Source organism: Cygnus atratus, chromosome 1 (assembly GCF_013377495.2).
Source record: "Cygnus atratus isolate AKBS03 ecotype Queensland, Australia chromosome 1, CAtr_DNAZoo_HiC_assembly, whole genome shotgun sequence".
In the NCBI taxonomy this organism is placed as follows: Eukaryota; Metazoa; Chordata; class Aves; order Anseriformes; family Anatidae; genus Cygnus; species Cygnus atratus.
The window spans coordinates 86,732,305-86,749,638 of record NC_066362.1 but is presented as its reverse complement, the minus strand read 5'-3'; the positions used below and the strand labels follow the sequence as shown (position 1 = coordinate 86,749,638).

At 42.6% G+C, this 17,334-nt stretch overlaps 1 protein-coding gene across 6 annotated transcripts; it reads right to left on the bottom strand.

The window, feature by feature from the left end:
* Positions 1-23: 23 nt before the first annotated feature.
* Positions 24-16,991, bottom strand: RIOX2 (ribosomal oxygenase 2). 6 transcript variants are annotated; one of them, XM_050713297.1, is made up of 12 exons: positions 16,933-16,968; positions 14,425-14,616; positions 14,053-14,187; positions 13,487-13,922; positions 10,939-11,058; positions 9,745-9,873; positions 7,146-7,249; positions 4,593-4,695; positions 3,790-3,955; positions 3,443-3,531; positions 2,048-2,161; positions 246-940 (listed from the first exon to the last, which is right to left on the bottom strand). In XM_050713297.1, the coding sequence occupies exons 4-12, from the start codon at positions 13,916-13,918 to the stop codon at positions 779-781; spliced, it is 1,419 nt and encodes a 472-aa protein (XP_050569254.1). In that variant the 5' UTR covers positions 13,919-13,922; positions 14,053-14,187; positions 14,425-14,616; positions 16,933-16,968; the 3' UTR covers positions 246-778. The 6 variants fall into 6 exon arrangements, with proteins under 6 accessions (XP_035396392.1, XP_035396395.1, XP_050569262.1 ...); XM_035540499.2 differs by lacking the exon at positions 14,425-14,616 and having other exon boundaries at positions 24-940; positions 16,933-16,991; XM_035540502.2 differs by lacking the exon at positions 14,425-14,616 and having other exon boundaries at positions 24-937; positions 16,933-16,991.
* Between the last annotated feature and the right edge of the window lie 343 nt (positions 16,992-17,334).

Sequence of the window (17,334 nt, the reverse complement as noted above, 5' to 3'; positions counted from 1 at the left end):
TCAAAACACAATAATAGTCTTAATAGATGTCAAGCGTATTCCTGTATTTTCTTTCAACTGGCCAAAATAACAGAAATAAGTACATTCAATAAGTGACTGCCATTATATTGGTTTGCATATTAAATGTAGATTTTAAAGCATTAAAATAATAGCAATACTGCCACCAGAACCCACTCAGGTGAGTGTTGGAGATACAGATGCCAGGTACAGGTTTGGGTTACTTTCAGATTAAGAAGGGACAGAGGTTAAATACTAAACATTTGTTTATTCGACAGGGGACAGCATCTAAGCAGTAAGGCTTAGCATCTTAAAAAAATCAACAGCATGGGGAAAGTAAATTGAGCTGTTTACAGCTGTGATGAAGGGATTTTTCATAGAATATCCCCCAGGAACTAGGGTACTTAATGAAGCCCAATTTTATCTAAGAAGTGTAAGACATCAATAATTTTGGTGGAGATACAGAATTTTTCTAAGGGTATTAACAGTCTGGCAATTAAAGGTAAACATGAACTGTTCCACCATTAACCTTTCTGAGCAGCTTACCTGTTGTCCCGATGACCATTTTCCCAAAGCACTAAGGAAACTAAAAGAACATTCAGCATAAGAAAGTAGCAAAGCATGTATGTGCGTACGCATGCACATATTGCAGTGTGTTGTTAGACAGCAATACAATCCAAGGGCTGGATGGAAAGAAAGAAAAAAATGAGTAAGTCTTTCTTTCAAGAACTTCTTAATGGCCAGATATATTGCTTCCATGAGGAGCTAGTTTACAAAAGCATTAAAAAACTTCAATTAGACATTCAGTCCATAGTGACAAGGCAAGGTTTTCTTTCTCTGCATCAGAGGTAAGTTTAAGCTCTTTAACATAAACAGTACTGCCACTCCAAATCTGCTTCAGTGCATCCAAGTATGACAGAGGAAAACGCAGTCCATGAGTCTGCTGGGAGAAAAAAAAAGGAAAAGAAAAACCACTTCAGTTAACTAGAACGTGTCCATTATTACACAATGTTTAAGACATAGGTACTGATCAGCAGGTGCTCCTTTCCCACTTCACACTGGGATTTCTGAGCGCATCCTGCATAAGATCAGTATCATCCTGCCAATTTTCTTAATAGAAATACAGCTGAAATCTCTTCTTATATGAAAGCTGTGCTTACATGCTCTAGCACCTCTTACTGATGTAGAGAGACCTAAGGTACGTCTTCCTCTTATGGCTTCTGAACTGAGGAAGCAACTGCCTTTTTAAATTTACACTCTTGCCTAACCCTACCCATTATTTTTATAAGAGGACATAAGTTTGTTTCTTTCTGTTACACATGATCTTTAGGAATAGTTTGACAGAAGACCTAGAAGACCTGTCTTGCCATGGCTGGAGACCTTAAGGGCAAAAAGCTATATTCTAAGACTTATTATATTGTCCAGCTGCCAGTATGAGACCTCAGTTACCAGTTTTCTCTAGAGGTTCAGCAAAATTTACCTTAAAAAGTAAGCAACTGACAGGCAAAAAGCCTTGCTGTGTAAGCAGTTATATATAAGAGTTTTGCCTCTAAGGTATATTTGTGGACACCTATATCCAAGGGTCAGGTCACAAGCCTGACGTAATAGCATCTCACTATCATAAACTGGAACAAAAAGATACAAAGCTTGCAGCCTCTTTAGGACTATTGTATACACCCTGAGTAAGCATGAAGGAGAACCACCTGCAGCCTTATTAATAACAGAAGTTCCCTCTTTACACTTCAGGAAGAGATTTAACTCATTACTCCTGATGCTGACCCACCCTCCCACACCACCCTCAAATAGGCACGCTTACCTTGCAGTACGTAACAGGGCATACAGAGGCTAACATCATTTCAAACTGGCATAAACACGCTGTCCTGCAGAAGGTACAGTGACCCCCTGCCACTACAGAACATGTGCCAGCATATAGCTACATTACCTAGGACATAACTCAAGGCATGCATAAGAAATCTGCAGCAAAACCCAACAAGACAACATAGCTTTTTTGTGCGTGTATGTGTTCATAAAAACGAAGCGGGGAACAAACCTGTGATACGCCTTCCTCACTGGTAGTATCATCGTCTTCTGTCCCCATCATGTGAGTTTCTCTCCTGTTCTTTAAAGAATGATACACATACACCATTTCTTTGCGAACTTCATCCTAAGAGACAGCAGGAAGAAAATAGTTACATATGCTCCACATCCTCCAATTCATCACACTCAAGTGACAATATTATCTGCCTAATTCTGGAGTCCACTGTAGTATCAAGAAAAGTAAATCACCTTCCTAACATTATGCTCCAACAGCTAGCTATAACAGAAATAAGGGAGTCTACAAAACATTTATGGAAAAATTTAAAGCCTTTTCTGCCTTAATAATGCCTCTGCTGGACTCACATGCCATTTAAGGTGCACCTCCTAGAAGGTCTTAATGAAGGAATTCATATTGTTAAGTTTCCATCATACTGGCCTGTCTCTTGAAAATTGTCTATCATTCCTTGGTTAAGCTGCGCAAGCTAGTTCAGTGCTATGTGGGCAGATCTCACTGAGAATTTGAGGACACAAGTCTTCTCTGTGTGATCTCATTCAGCTTTATCTGTATGACATCAGAAGGAGTTGCAGCAACAATTGCAAAACAGCTTCCAAAACCCACTTATTCTCACGGTAATACAGACACAAACAAAATGGGGGAGGAAAATCAGAAGAAGTTATGCTACGTTTTTTTTCCTCACAGGGAAACATTTTACTTGTGAAAAAAAAAGTACAAAGTGTTCTAAGTTTTGGTTTTTTAATTGAAAAACAAACAAGACAACAAAGTAATTCTGTAGAAGTCTGAAGTCTAAAATTCTAGAGCAGTCAGACAGTTTTCTCCAATAATTTTTTCAAATTCATACCACAAACCTTCATAGCTAAGAAGCAGACTGGACACAACATAATCCAAGATGCCAGCATCTATTTTATGGAACGATTTTGTTTTCATTGGCACCAGCTTAGGGATAAAGATCACTCAGAGGTGAAGACTACACGCATAGACAGCCTGTAGCAGCTGCAATAGAATTCCGCTTTCTGAGGAAACCTATTTGTGCTCTTGAACACAAAGAATAAAATAAATAATTAAATCCATTATCAAGAGCTGTACAGTTCATTTAGTGGTGGTAATGATCCATCCCATCTAATCAGATGAAAACCATGCACCTGCCATGCAAAATCACAGGATAAATTTAGTTCTGTAGATCTCTTCCAGAAGGCAAGAACACTCCATGTTACTGCTTGACAGCAACCCCAAGATCTCCTACCAAATCCTAATAGGATGTATTATCCAGCTAGGCAATAATTGCAGGACCTTTTCCGACAGACCAGTACAACAGTCCAAGACACTGTTTCACACTCTGCAACACTCCCACACACCCAAAGTGCAGAGGGGTGCCTTCCTTATACTTACAGAATTCTCTTGATCGGGCTCCACTGTAACTATTGCATGATCCCTAAACTGCAGTCTAATTTGGCTATCTAATTTCGGCAACTTCCCACCTAAGAAAAAAAAATTCTTCATTAGAAAGGAAGGAAACCATATAAATGGTGCAAATTAACCCTACTCTCCTAGCCTTCTTCTTGTGGCTACATTTCCTGTTAAGCTATGTTTCGACATCTGTCTCAAACACGAAGCTCACACTAGACTCCAATCTTTGCCTACCATAATACACAAAAAATCATAAAAGGAAGAGTTAGCAACAGCTCTACCATAACTTCAGCAAAGGGAATAAAGAGGTGGTAAACCTCAAAACCTACCTGGAGTTAAAGGATCGGAATCGCACCCCAAGTAAGGTGGCAAACGGTTCATAATGAAATCCTTCTTCATGTCAGATGATCTCAGTTCTCTGGTGTTTTCCAGGCGGTCTGCAAGCATTCTCAAAATGCTGCTCAGTTTTTTTGTTGAGTCTGCTATATCCACCTGCTGAATATTCACACAGAGTTGCTCTCACATGAATTTAAGCTAAACAGAGACTATCCTAAAGAGAAGGAGGTGCAGTGATGATCTGGACAGTCCCCTTTTATCTTTCCAAAGGGTAACAAGATTTATTCCCAAAACAACAAATGTTGTTTATTTCACACGTTCCACGTGAGCTGAGCTGTTTACACACCAAAGCTGATGCTCAGTTTTCCTCACTGTGGGGCTAACTGCAATGCTAAAGGACTTGCAAGTGTACTTGAAAGAGAGACTTGTTCTCTCTTTCACAACTAGACAACCATAAAAATGACACAGAACAATTTACAGCTCCACTAACTTTTAAAGAGTCAAAAGTTTGACCTGATGGAAACTACACCTGTCTGACAGCTCCAAAGCAAATAACATTGCTTTGAGAAGGAAGCGAGCCATACAAGGACACTGCGATATTAAAGAATACACATTGCTTCAGCTGCACCAAACCTCAGAACAGTCATCCTGAAGTCTTCAGAAGAAGTGGTTTTGCTGCAGGACAAGACAGTGCCATTGCACTGAGCTTTCAGAGCAGATCAGCAAGATACACACTTGCTTCAGTACTAAAGTTTCAGCTGGATGAACTATTTTTCCCTGAGTCCCACCTATTTACCATGAGCAGTTGCCTTGGTATGCTTGTCCGCAGAGCCACATCATCTTTTGCAGTATCAAACACAAGGCCAGGAATTGCATCCAGTAAGAAGTCTCCCCAAGAGCTGTAGGACAGGAAGGGAAAAAAAAAAAATTACTAAAATAGCTGCACTGAAATAAAAGAGGCATGCTTTCCCCTACCTATGGCTGGTGCCGTTACTACCTGAGAAAGTATGACTTATTATAGTCTCGTTTAAGGGAGGGGTTATTATTTATTTATTTATTTATTTTTAAATAGATCTTCTCCACTCAAGCATTCCACTGTTGGCTACACACTGGGAGGGAAGGATTCTGGCTGATAAAGAGAATTAGCCATCTTATACTTCTTACTGCTTCCCTCCTCTTCCCCCAAATCTCCATCTGTCAACAACTATCTTCAGCTACCCATTACTTTGGCAAAATGCCCTGCTTATAATGAACTCCTCCACACTTCTCTTCCTGCCTCAGGCTGGGATCTGGCCCGGACAAACCTTCCCCCAGCGCACAGCGGAGTCCCTTTTGTCTCAGTGCCTAAGATCCCTGAACACACCACTTCCATCAGCAGCTCCCCCCTCACGGCTCTTTCTGCACACACACTGCTTCCACAGCAGTCACAAGGAGACTGATCATCCTCCACAATAAGGAACAGCTATTTTCAAGGAGCTCTTCCAATTTTCCAGGGAAATGTTTCCAGACCATACTTCCTTCTCCAAGCCAAATCAAGGTACCATAGCAAGCCTATAATAGGACTGCTGCTTACTTTACATATGCCTGTTGAAAGCGATGCAGGGACAGGCTTTTACACTTCATTACCTACAGCCGGGATGGTAATTCCACTTTTTATAGATAGAAGAACGGCACTCCTCAAGCTTTTCGTTTTTCCTCTCCTCATCCTTACACAGGTGCTCAGGGAATATGCTTCCTGAGGACACCACTTCTCAGTGGGCTGGTATTTGGCTTGTGCTGTCACAGAGAAACTGCATTTACTCCACACAAGCCCGTCAGGTCACCATCAACCTGATTATAAGGAACTTGTCTGTCCAACACTGCTTGACACACAAGAACTCTGTATGGATCAAGCTGGACAAGATCTGTTCTGCACATTCAGGAGCACTCCTGCCCACTGAAACGTAAAACAGCAAATCCGTCCAGCCCAACTACCGTCAACACACCAAAATACACTTCTTCTGGAGTCACTCCTCTGTCTATTCAGTTCACTGCGTCAGGGAAAGCACCAAGTCAGCACAGGGAAGTGGTGGCACAAAAAGGGCAGGGAAAAGAGGAGGACATGTTTCTGGAGGCTACTCGCTGCTGATCAGCTTGGGTGTGCCATCACACTTAGCCAAAGCAGCTCAGCACTAACACTGCCACCTACATTATAAATGAGCTCAAACACTCTTTGCAACGGCCATCAGTACTTACAGAAAATAAGTTTTTTTGCCTTCTCAATAGAATATTGTAAATTAAAATCAGTAGAACCCATTTTTTTTAAAGAAGATTCATTCCTCTGAGCATCTTCACCTTAATTTTCCCTCCACCATGGCCACATTAAGAGTTACCAGCAGTACAGGCATCCTGGGGTTACAGCATGGTGGTTAAAAACAACATCTTACGATCATCTAGAGCATGCCCAAACTTGTTCTGCCCTATTTTGTGGCTAACAGAAATCCTTCCCAATTCCTAACTCTGGCCAATAACTCCAAGGCCAGCATCTGAGAGAGGCTGATTAGGTCACAGCAGTATTTCCCTGTGTGATGAAAGGTTTCAGTGGGCACAAGCATTAGATGTGTGTCAAAAGAAACCTGACTTGCACGCATGTGCTAGGGAGATGAAAAACACAGATAAGTAGAAAATATATGCAAAAAAAGAATTTGCAGCAAGTCTGTCAGAACAGGCGTGGGTGACTACAAAATGTAGGAGAGAACACGATGAAAGGAGTAACCCATGACTCTTTCTCTGGTTTATGAAATGCACAATAATTTCAGCCACTGATGACAGATTTTTAAACACAACAGTGAGTTTACTTTTGTAACATTATCTTCCACACTGCTTCCACACACACATTATCTTCTACTGCTGGTAAATAATAAAATAACCCATTAAAATGCACTGAGTTTGCTGCACAAAAACCTCGTAAACAGGCCACTTCACACAAGTGTTTCCCTCCTCTCCTTCCCCCAGCCTCCAAAACTTCAATTCAGCTACCTGAATACTGGCTTAAATTTTGTTACTAACTGCAGGGAACATATATAGTAGTGGGGTACCCACATATGTTCCATTCCACTATATTTCTAGGAGGAAGGTAACATGCGCTATCCCTGTATTAGTCAAAGGGAAACAAAATATACAAGGGCTGAATAGAATGAACACAGAAAAGAGCTAAGCAACATTCATTACAAGGTTTTATTTTAACAACAAGACCTCACTTTGAAACAACAGTTTCAGGTCTGTACTATTCACACACATCACCTGGCAGATGAAAGCCATTATCAGAAAAGCCACTTTTTAGAAAAATAAATAAATAAAGAATAATTACTTGTTTTGGTAGGTGCTGATGGTCACGTGTGTAGAATAAGATATCCCAGGAGGAGTGTCAGCTTGGTGAATAGTCCCTCTTGGGAAGTACAGCAAGTCACCAGGCTGCAAGAAAATGAAAAGAATCGGTATGTTTAGAGCACTTGGTCAAACCTTACTGTGCTGTTGCCAAAATAGAGGAAATACTCTCTGAGCAGACTGACCGACAATGTGGTTCGTTTCTGGTTTTTTAATCACAAAATAGGGAGATCCTCCATAGTACATTTTAATAATATAAAGCACCTTATGCCAGAAAGTCTGATACCTTGAACTCCCCAACTTACTACTACTATTTATTATGCACCTGTCTGAAAGAACAAAGCAAGCTTTTATCAGTACAGAACATGCACATTCCAGCTCAGCTGCATAAAGGTGTCAAAGCCGCAGCTGAGATGAACCTGCTGACAATACACTGGGCTAGCAGAGAAGCAGTGCGATGTGAATCCAGTCAGATCATGTCAAAGGAAAAGGTCAGTATCCACAAGAAAAGCCAAATATTCTATAAAGATTGCAGTCTGTTGCAATACTATTGTCTGAAATTTTCAGTTATAGCACTTTAGAAAAAAAAAAAAAAAAAGGTACAACCCTTCCCCTCCCTAACTTTTTTCTTACCTATCTAAATAAAATTTCCACACAGATAAAAATTTAGATTAGGAAGTCAAGGTAAGAGAGAAGTACGCAGCACACCAAATTGCCTCCAAGAAGGAAAAACATCAGTTAATTATAGCTTCCCTTATAAACATCTATATAGCTGTATAGCAGAGTCAAAGAAAAAATTCATACACCAACAATGGTGAAATCTGATTCCATTGTAATTTTTCTGTTTCTTAAATTTGCTCACACCAAAAGAATCCAGGATCCTCACTGTTCAAAGCAGCTTTCACTGCAGTGCAACTCCTGTTCTTCTTATCTGCTTGGTAGTCTCATCAGTGTAAATCATGTGAACCAGCAAGCACAACACTCATCAATTAAAATGACCAGATTCTTCACAGACTCTGGGTCGCAACTCCCAGAAAAGGACAGAGCAGTTCTCAAGAGACACGAGATTCTGATCACTTCTTCTTCTTCTGAACTGGATGAAGGTGGGGATATCAGCAAAGTAAATGGGAAATCATTCTTGAAGGGTAGATAGCCACTGACCCCGTAAGCTCTGTGCTTGACACCAGTAACAAGCCAGCTGTGTCCACGGCCTGATGAAGAGTCACCAAGACAAACTGCAGTTTGGGACCTCCTACACCAACTAGCATGCCTTCGCACTCATTCAGCTACCAGTTTCTCAGAGAAGGGGAGGAGAACTCCAATACAGCCTCTGACCAGTCGATTTGTTCTAAGCTGCCCATGAACAGCAGGCAGAAATGCAAAAAATAGGAGATGGGAAATATTTTAGAAGATGTTTAGGGAGGAAATACCAGTCTATACATTCCTGTCAGAGACCTTCATACAGACAACAAGAAGAAAAGGGACGCAGGAACTGAACACCAAACACAAAAGTAAATTAAAAACTTGGAACATTTTCAAGCACTTTTCAGGGCCAGAGGCCAGTATCTTCACTGCAATAACGCCTGTACAATGCCTTGTGGAATATGGCATTATTCCATAAAAATCAAAGGCACTGAAGTCCAACCAAACATGTTCCAGAAAGAAAACATTGAACTGTAATCTACTAGACTTTGCATCAACCAATACATCCTGACAACTGAAAATTACCATCTGACAAACTGCATAGTCAGGAAGATCAGTATCATATCCAAGCTAAACCACTCTTCCTAAACTACCTACTTCCAAAGGCAAGTCTGAAAACAGGAAAGAGCAGGGACCTTGCAGAGACAGGACACAAGGCAGAGAAACTAACGAGGCTTCCAAAACAGAGCAGCCCTACCTGTTGGGTAAGTAACACACTTCTGAAGTACAAATATGTAAAAGAGAACAGGACAAGATATGCTGCTGTCGAAAGGGTTGTATTAATTAATCTTCATGAAATATTCTATTTTAAATAACAAAAAACAGCCAAACACTTGATTTTCAGGTTTGGAAAAAGAAAAAACAATACATCAAGTTAATATGTTTTTTACTTCAGGCTTCTGTTTATTGGTCAGGTATAATATTTAAATCCAATTCACCAAAACAGTGAAAACCTTTGGTAAACTTTAAGTCTTAGTGCACAGATGGGTCAGACTGAGTGATTACAGACAGCATGTAACAGCATAAACCATTTCATAACCATGCTTAAAACCAGTGCTTTTTCTATGTGGAACTGCACAAACACGAACCAGGATTCCGGGTGCCCAACCTATAAAATACTAAACAATTTCCAGAAAGAACTGGTTTCTTGGTCCATTATTTAAATACTAAAGCAAATGATACCTTTGCAAAAGGATAGGATAGTTAGACAGCTGCCACCTAAATTTCTTACGCTCAGAGTGTTTTGTGCACCAACCCTGCCCTCAATTTCACAGCCACAAGAATTGAGAGTACTGTTTTTAAGAAAAGGACCATTTTAAATATAACTACTTTTCAGGCAATTACAGCTCAGACCAGTTAAAGCAATTAAATTACAGTACCTTTAATACAAATTCATGTGTGGGATTCCCAATCCTATCTTCTGATTCAACGTTATACTCCCGAGCTAAATGCACCGTTGGTTTATAGAGTCGCCAGTGTTTCTCACCTTCTAGCTGAAGGATGAACACCTGCAAAAGACCAAATGCACAGTGAAGCCCTGCCTCCCCTCACACATTCAACTAATCTGAAATGTCAAGGCATCGTTTTACTTGGAAAGTCTGTGGAAACATGCCAAAAAATCAGAGAGAAAAAGCAAACGGAAGGGACACGAGCTGAATTATTAGGTGACTAGAACGTAGAAATTCACACTTGACATATTTTTGTAGGCTCTACTTAGAGATGAGAAGAGCTGTGAAGTAAGATCTGCTTTATCCTGTCTAAGGTAGGCACCTGGAAATCCCTGTTTCTCCCAATGATTTTAAAAAGGTGTTGGATGACTAACTTAAAAGTAACATCTTCCACACGGATATTCAAAATGTTAAGCGATACGGGTCTTACCACCAATCACTGGCAAACAATGTCATAAACACCTAGGGGATGCTGTGAGCTAGGGGCTGATGACACATGCCAGAACACACAGAAAAATGTAACTCCAAATGTAGTTAATGGGGAAGATAAATGGTGCGACGGCCCAACTTCAAGATGTGCTTGAATCCAGTGATTATTTGAGTGTTTCTTTTAGAAGCTAATCTGAAATGCATTTGGACCACAGGACTCCATTATCCCAGTAACTTCTTAAAATCAGCAGGCCCAGCACATGGGAACCAGGACCACCAGGCTGCTTCCAGTGAAAAACTGCAAGTAATTTGTAAAGGAAAAAAGAATTTCTAGATTCTTGGGGGTCTGAATGAAGTGAAAATGAAAAGAAGGTGCTAGAAAGTTTCTGCAGCTGGCAAAACAAATTTTCATCTAAAGAAAATACCAGGCCTGGAAAGCATACTTTATGGGATAGTACCATTAGATACCTCAGTATACTCAGTATACTGAGTATACAGATACTTTTCAGTGAAATTTCAGAGAGGAAAAAAAAAACAACCATACAGAAACACTTGCAATCAATTACCATAAGTGGAAAAACATTTTTCTATAATGTTAGATTATGTGAGGGGAGGAAAAAAAAAAAAAAGAGAGGTATCCACTGCCACTAGCAAAACCCCCTGCACAGCTTCACGGCCAAGGTCGTGCTGTCCTACCTCAACATCGTCGTAGTGAGGGGGAAGGCCCTGTGACCCCTGTGGAGTAATGTACACATTTGACCCAACCAGGGACCCGAAGTAGCACTCCAGCTTCTCCTGAATCTTCCAGAGCTCCTCCTTTAGAGAGAAAGGATGATGTTACTACTGAACAGCTCAGCCAAGCCGGGCTGTCTCCCAGCCCATAGCCTCCCTTGTTGCCTGGGAGGTTCTTCTAGTGAATTACCAACATCAATAACTGGGAGACGGAGGCTGGGAAGGTGGAAGCAATGAGTACTTGCTGCCAGGGTAGAAAGGTGTTCCTGCAGAAAGCAAGCACTGCAGAAGCAAAGATCTACTATAAAGGTAGTCAGTAGGCCAAGGAGTGGTACATGCTACCAGACGTGCTACATAGCACTGGTGTTTGCTCTCTTCCCTGTGCTGTCTTTAGGCTGCAAAAACAAAAGAGGGCTAGACAGAGAGGAAAAGAAACCAACCGTCATCCCATGAACTGCAAAACATCTTAATACAATAAACACATGCATGACTTGCATTATATTAGCCAGCATCAGAGAGAGCGTACAAAGGTTAGAGACCTGTTTCCAATGCCTCCTACTGCAACAGAAACCAAGCAACACTCCGCAGGTACATAATCAAGGAGATAAAGTATCTCTGACTTGTTTTTATATGCCTCTGAGATTTTGCAGTGTATGTGTCAGGATTTGTTTGTGGAATAAGCCACGGATTTATAATTCAAAGCAAGAACATCTTGTATCTTTCAACCTATTAAAACTACTTTGCTCCCCCACAACTGAAATATATGTATTAAAATTTAACAGATTCATGCCAAGAGATGCTTTTAAAAAACCTTCAAAGCACAAAGCTTCTGAGGTACCATCATAACAAATCCTGAAGAAGACTGATAAGACTTCATTCTCCCTGTTATCACTCATATATGTTAACACAGGCTGCAGTTTAAATAAATAAAAAAAAAAGGAACAAAGGAACTCTAATAGCTAGCCCACAGAAGTTTTAAGTCATCTGCTAATTTTAGCTAGGCTGAATCAAGGTGCTGCAACTCTGGGCTCTTCAAGAATAAAGAGACTAACACTCTACAAATTGTTACTTGAATCTAATTTTCAAACAGTTATAGCGAAGGTCAAGATAAGTACGAGGTACTGAGGGAAAGAAAAAGAAGAAAATATAAACAAGCACGTCTTACTGCAGCAAAATACTTGAGGTTATTACTCAATTCAACAAGGGATTTAAGCAAATATTTAATAACAGAGCTCCCCAAAGATTTTTGAAGAATGCACCTCAGATCTAACATTAAGCTATGAACCAGACACATACTCAGTACGAGAAGCTCAGGTGCCATGTTTTGAATAGACCCAGTACAGAAGGCACAAAGCTTTGGAGCTAAGCCCCAGCCCCCTCCTGAGTTTAACTTACGAAATAACCAGCTGACATACAGCACGTGAGCCATGGCTGAGGCTGGCATTGCTCCCTGCCCAAACTCCGCTTTGATTGTTCTTCATTTTCTTCTCACAACAGGTTTTTCTTATTAACTCAGAGTTTCTTCTCTGAACTTCCTTTCAAAAGCATGTTTGTTTATTAATTGTGTGGGCATATTAAAGAACAAACTTTACTCACCCATGTCTGACATGTGACAGGTAATGCACCAAAGGGATGACTCTCACAGCAAAAGATGCCAAACTACCCAAGCCACGCAAGGGCAACTTCAGCCAGAATTTATGCACGTTCAGCTCAAGCTCTACATTTCAGCATAAATCATACAACATCTCAACTGCAGATGCCCCTGTCACTGGAAATGCCAGCGGCACTTGACCTGAGATCAGCCAACAATACTGATGCAGCTGTATATTTGAGTCCTTACAGACCACTTCATAATTAAATTGCATTGACACCATGGAAAAAACAAAAGGACTACTCAAATCCAAGTATGAACACCCAAGTCCTTTACACAACTGTGCAGACACCCGCTGCCTCATTCTGAACGCATGAAGATTGCAAAAGCATCAAAAAGAACAAGAAAGAGAAGACAATCACCAAAATTGCAGTGGTTCACATCTGTGGTGCAATTCAAAGCCCATCCATCGTCAAGAATTGCAAAATGTCCTGCAGATCTTTTACATGATTTCACACCTTGTCTTCCATTATAGGAAAACAGCGTAAATACTCCATTTGCAGAAGAAAACAATGGGGCAGAAAGAATAATTTAAGCAGGCACAGATAGATAATCATCAATTTTGTGAACTTAGATCCTTCTGAACTTGTATGTGATAAAGCAAATTTTTAAAAAGGAATACTTAATTTTACAGCGTAAGTCAGATTTGTTCTTACTGCAGACCACTGAAATGTGTGCAGTGCAAAAGTATAAACCGTCTTTTAACACAGTTCATGTATAGATTTCAGCAGGTCATTGATGTGAGCTGCTTCACCTGGATTTACTGGGGACAGAGACGAAGCTGTGTCTAGTATGTGTCAAGCAAAATATGCTGTATTATAAAACATATTAATTATATTCAAATGCATGAAATGACCCAACCTTAAATCTCTGAGGCTGATGAAACTGTATTGTTGCCTTTTTCTGGTCAAAGTCCTTCTTCAGCTGCATGTAATTCACTTTGCCTTCTTTATTTAAAACTTTCTTTTTTCCATTCACACATCTGCAGATATTTATATCACGCCCATAGTACAGACCCTGGCTGCACAGTTCCTTCAAATCTGGCAGCTGGAAGAGAGACTGGTAATAAGCAGCCAGCAGGAGATCATTTCTCTGAACAAGCAGTGGCTTTTGTTCCCAATACTCCCTGAAAAACACTTCTGGTTTGATGGGAAAGATCAGGCTTCCAAAGAGGCTGTCTGGGCTCTCAAAACTCATGACTGGCGGTGAACAAGCTGCTTCCACCTTTGCTCGTTTACACTGCACCTGCATTTCTTTTCCCATTTCAGCTTGCCTCCCTCCTTTCTTGGGCATGTTCCTGTTCAAGAGGAGAGAGAGACAGAACAGTCAACCAGCAGCACAACCTCGAGGGCCCTGAGCAGCTCCTCTTGCCTTCTCCACTGGAGTACAAGAGCACCCCGGGAATGGCTCTGCTTTCAGATGCTCACTATTTGTTCCAAGCAGCAGGAAAAAAGAGAGTCCGCAGTAGGTCTCCAGTCCACTCTCAGATCCTCAGCAAACTCCAAAGGACTCTACTGGAAGCTGTGGCTCACAGAAGTTCAAATCCCACACCTGAGTTTATACTAAAAACAGACACAATGAAACCAAACAGCCACACTCGTGAGATCTTTATAAATACAGAAATCCACCCACAAAAAGAACCCTTGGTAGACTGGTCTTCTGTAGCAGTAGCTACATTTATAAAAAAACAAAACAAAACAAAACCCTTATATGTAAGAGCTTTAATGATAACTTGCAAAGGGGGTGGAGAGGGGACAGAATGAGAAATTTGGACCCTATTACACTTCCTTGAAACATACCAATGTTGGAAAGAAGCACAGTGAAGACCTTCCAACCACCTTCCAGCCGCAGCAAGATCGGGAAGGATGTATGGGATTTCAAGTGCAGAACCCCACCCGTTAAACCAGGGGGGTTGTTACGGAAAGCATCCTTTCAAGCTGCCTTACACATCACAAATCCATTGTCTTTACTCAAGTCATTTAAACAACTACCTGTTTTGAATATAATAAAGAATGGTATATGTCATTGTATACAACCACCCCGCTACATTAATGCCACTTACACCCAACATAAGCCATATCTCATACAGCCACAGGTATGTGCCCCTGGCACACATATGACACACTGGAAGCACGAGCATGGGGTGGGCAATGAGACAGGATCGGTGTGAGGGATGAAGGAACACCAGGTTCGGTGGGGTGGGTGATACAGTTGGTGCGAGCAGTTACAGCAGCCTCCAAAGACCCAGGAAACCCTCAAGCAGCCTCCAAAGACCTAGAAAAAGCACCTGTATGTGGATCACCTGCTGGAGGCCACAGCCCCTGGGAACATCGTGAAGTTATCATGCTGCAGGGCCCGGTGTTAGTCATCCTCAGCGCACGGCGACACTGGCCCACATCTGTCATGGTCTCTACACTGTGCTTTGGATGGCCAGCTCTGGCTAAACTAAGTCTACAGAAGGGAGGGAATATTTTTAGGGCTTTCTGCTGACGCTGTGCAATTACAGCAAAAAAACTAAAATTATAAGGTTCTACTTCCATCTTTGTAAAGCTGTCAAACTTTGTGGTTTATGTAGAATAAAAAGGGTTTTTTCCCCAAATTGCACGCATTCAATTTTAAAGTTGGAAGTCACTTAATTTGTGTTTTGTTTTTGTTTGTTTGTTTGTTTGTTTGTTTTCCGGGTAGATAGTATGTTCATATATCATTATGTAAAAAATAAAAAATATAATTCACAAAGGGTTCATCTGCCAAGTTTTCAGGAAAGTTAAGGCAAAAATCAAGTAACGGTAAGTCTAACACCATAGTACGTACACACATACTTGCGTTAACTTTACATCAGCACCAGCAGTTCATCCCGAGTGGCTCAAAGCCCCAGGCAGAGGTGAAAGCCTGCCTGAGAAGCTGAGTTAAGCATCCTGACAGAGAGCCAGCACCAAGCCCTCCAGGACTGCAGCTTGCCTGCTCGGTCTGGGCTGGCTGAGCCCAGCTAACTCTGGGCTTGTCTGAGCAGGATTGTGAAACCAACACGCAAGGAGTTACAACATGCTGCAGCTTTCACTTGGCAGTGAAAATGACAGCTTTACTCCCCAAAGTAAACGCTCTCGTGCTTTTATTTACGCAGAATCCTTATCACAAAACAAACTCTAGTTCTGGTGTGTACGCACAGTGCGAAGTTCTCCTACACAGCTGCATGCGTCCTCACTGCTACACCAACTCCCTAGCAAAGTGTTTCATCAGCAGCTCCTGTGCCTCAGCAGTAACTGACAGTCACTGAAGTCCAGCAAGAGGGAATGCTCATCACCACCGGACACTCCTCACTGCAGCAAGCCACAGCCCTCAGATAGAAGTGGGAATGCTCAAAAGGACTGAAGGTTAGCCCACGACTGCTAGCAACCTCTGACAATGCTGCAGGCATTGAGATTTTGCACTGACACCCCCAAAGCCAGCAACTCAAATCCAAGCAAGTCCAAACTGCCCGTTTTGTATCCCAGACCTAAATCCATCCTATCAGCCTCATGCTCACGCACAGCCTTCAACAGTTAAATCCCGGTAAGTACTGCTCACAGAACTGGGCTCCATTTACACAGCATGCTGTGCTGCCGTGTTTTATTGGCTTATTAGAACAAGAAAAACACAACAGAGCGGACCACCACTTCTTGCTTCAGACAGGAGTTATTCCACATCAGTATTTTCCCTGTCACACACCTCTTTATGCTTAAAGATACTGACAGTTGAGCCCTGCTTCTGAGCTCAGGCCTGTAAAGCAGCCCTTACACAGCACTGGTGGGGGGGGGAGGGGAGCTCTGGTAGAAAAACTTGGTCACAGCTATTCTTAGGCCACACAGCCCTACTGTTTCCCACCGCCGCGCTACCACATGTGGGTACCATTAAACTTTTTCCAGAAGGGAAAAAAAACACACGGAAAACCGTGCTGCAGGGCCAGCCGCGGATCCCAGCCAGCGCTCACACGTGCGGCCACGCCAACGGGGGCAGCTACCAGCCACGAGGGGCACCGCCTGCAGCACGCCCAGCGGGCAGCAGCCCCCGGGGGCCGCGGTCTGACGATCCCCGGAGCACCGGGGCGACTCCTGGCACCCGTCTACCCCCCGAGGGGGTCACCCACGCTGCCTCCTGCCCCGGCACCCAGCACCCCACGCTGCCTCCCGCCCCGCAGCCGGGACAGGCAAAGCCGCCGGGCTGCCCCGATGGCCCCCTGCTCCCCGGCGGGGCGGCTGCTGGCCGGTCCCCCCCGCCGCCATCAGCCGCCCCCCGCCGGCTCCGCTCCCCCCTCGGCCCCCCGAGCTCACCCTCCCGAGCACGGGGCCGCTGCGCGGGGCGGGGCCGGGGGAGGTGCTCGGCAGCCGCCAGAAAATGGCGGCTGGGGGGCGGTGAGGGTTGGACTGGACAGCCTCGGGGGCGCCCGTGTTGCTGAGCGTGATGGGTTAAAATAGCAAATACATCGCAAAACCTCGTGGTTCTGTGCGTGAAGTTTTACTGCGTATAATAACTAATTAATGGTCTGGGCTTTAGCTGCGTTGTGTTTTCCTGGACCTGAGTCTCGTTCTTGTGCCCCTCTGCTGAGGCCTTTGACTGAGGGTGTGAAAACTTCTCAAAATATTTTTAGTTGCCTTTATTAAATGTCTATTAATGGGTTAATTTTACGTTCGCTGCAAGATGTCAGAGAAATTGTTAGGTAGGTAGGTTTTGCT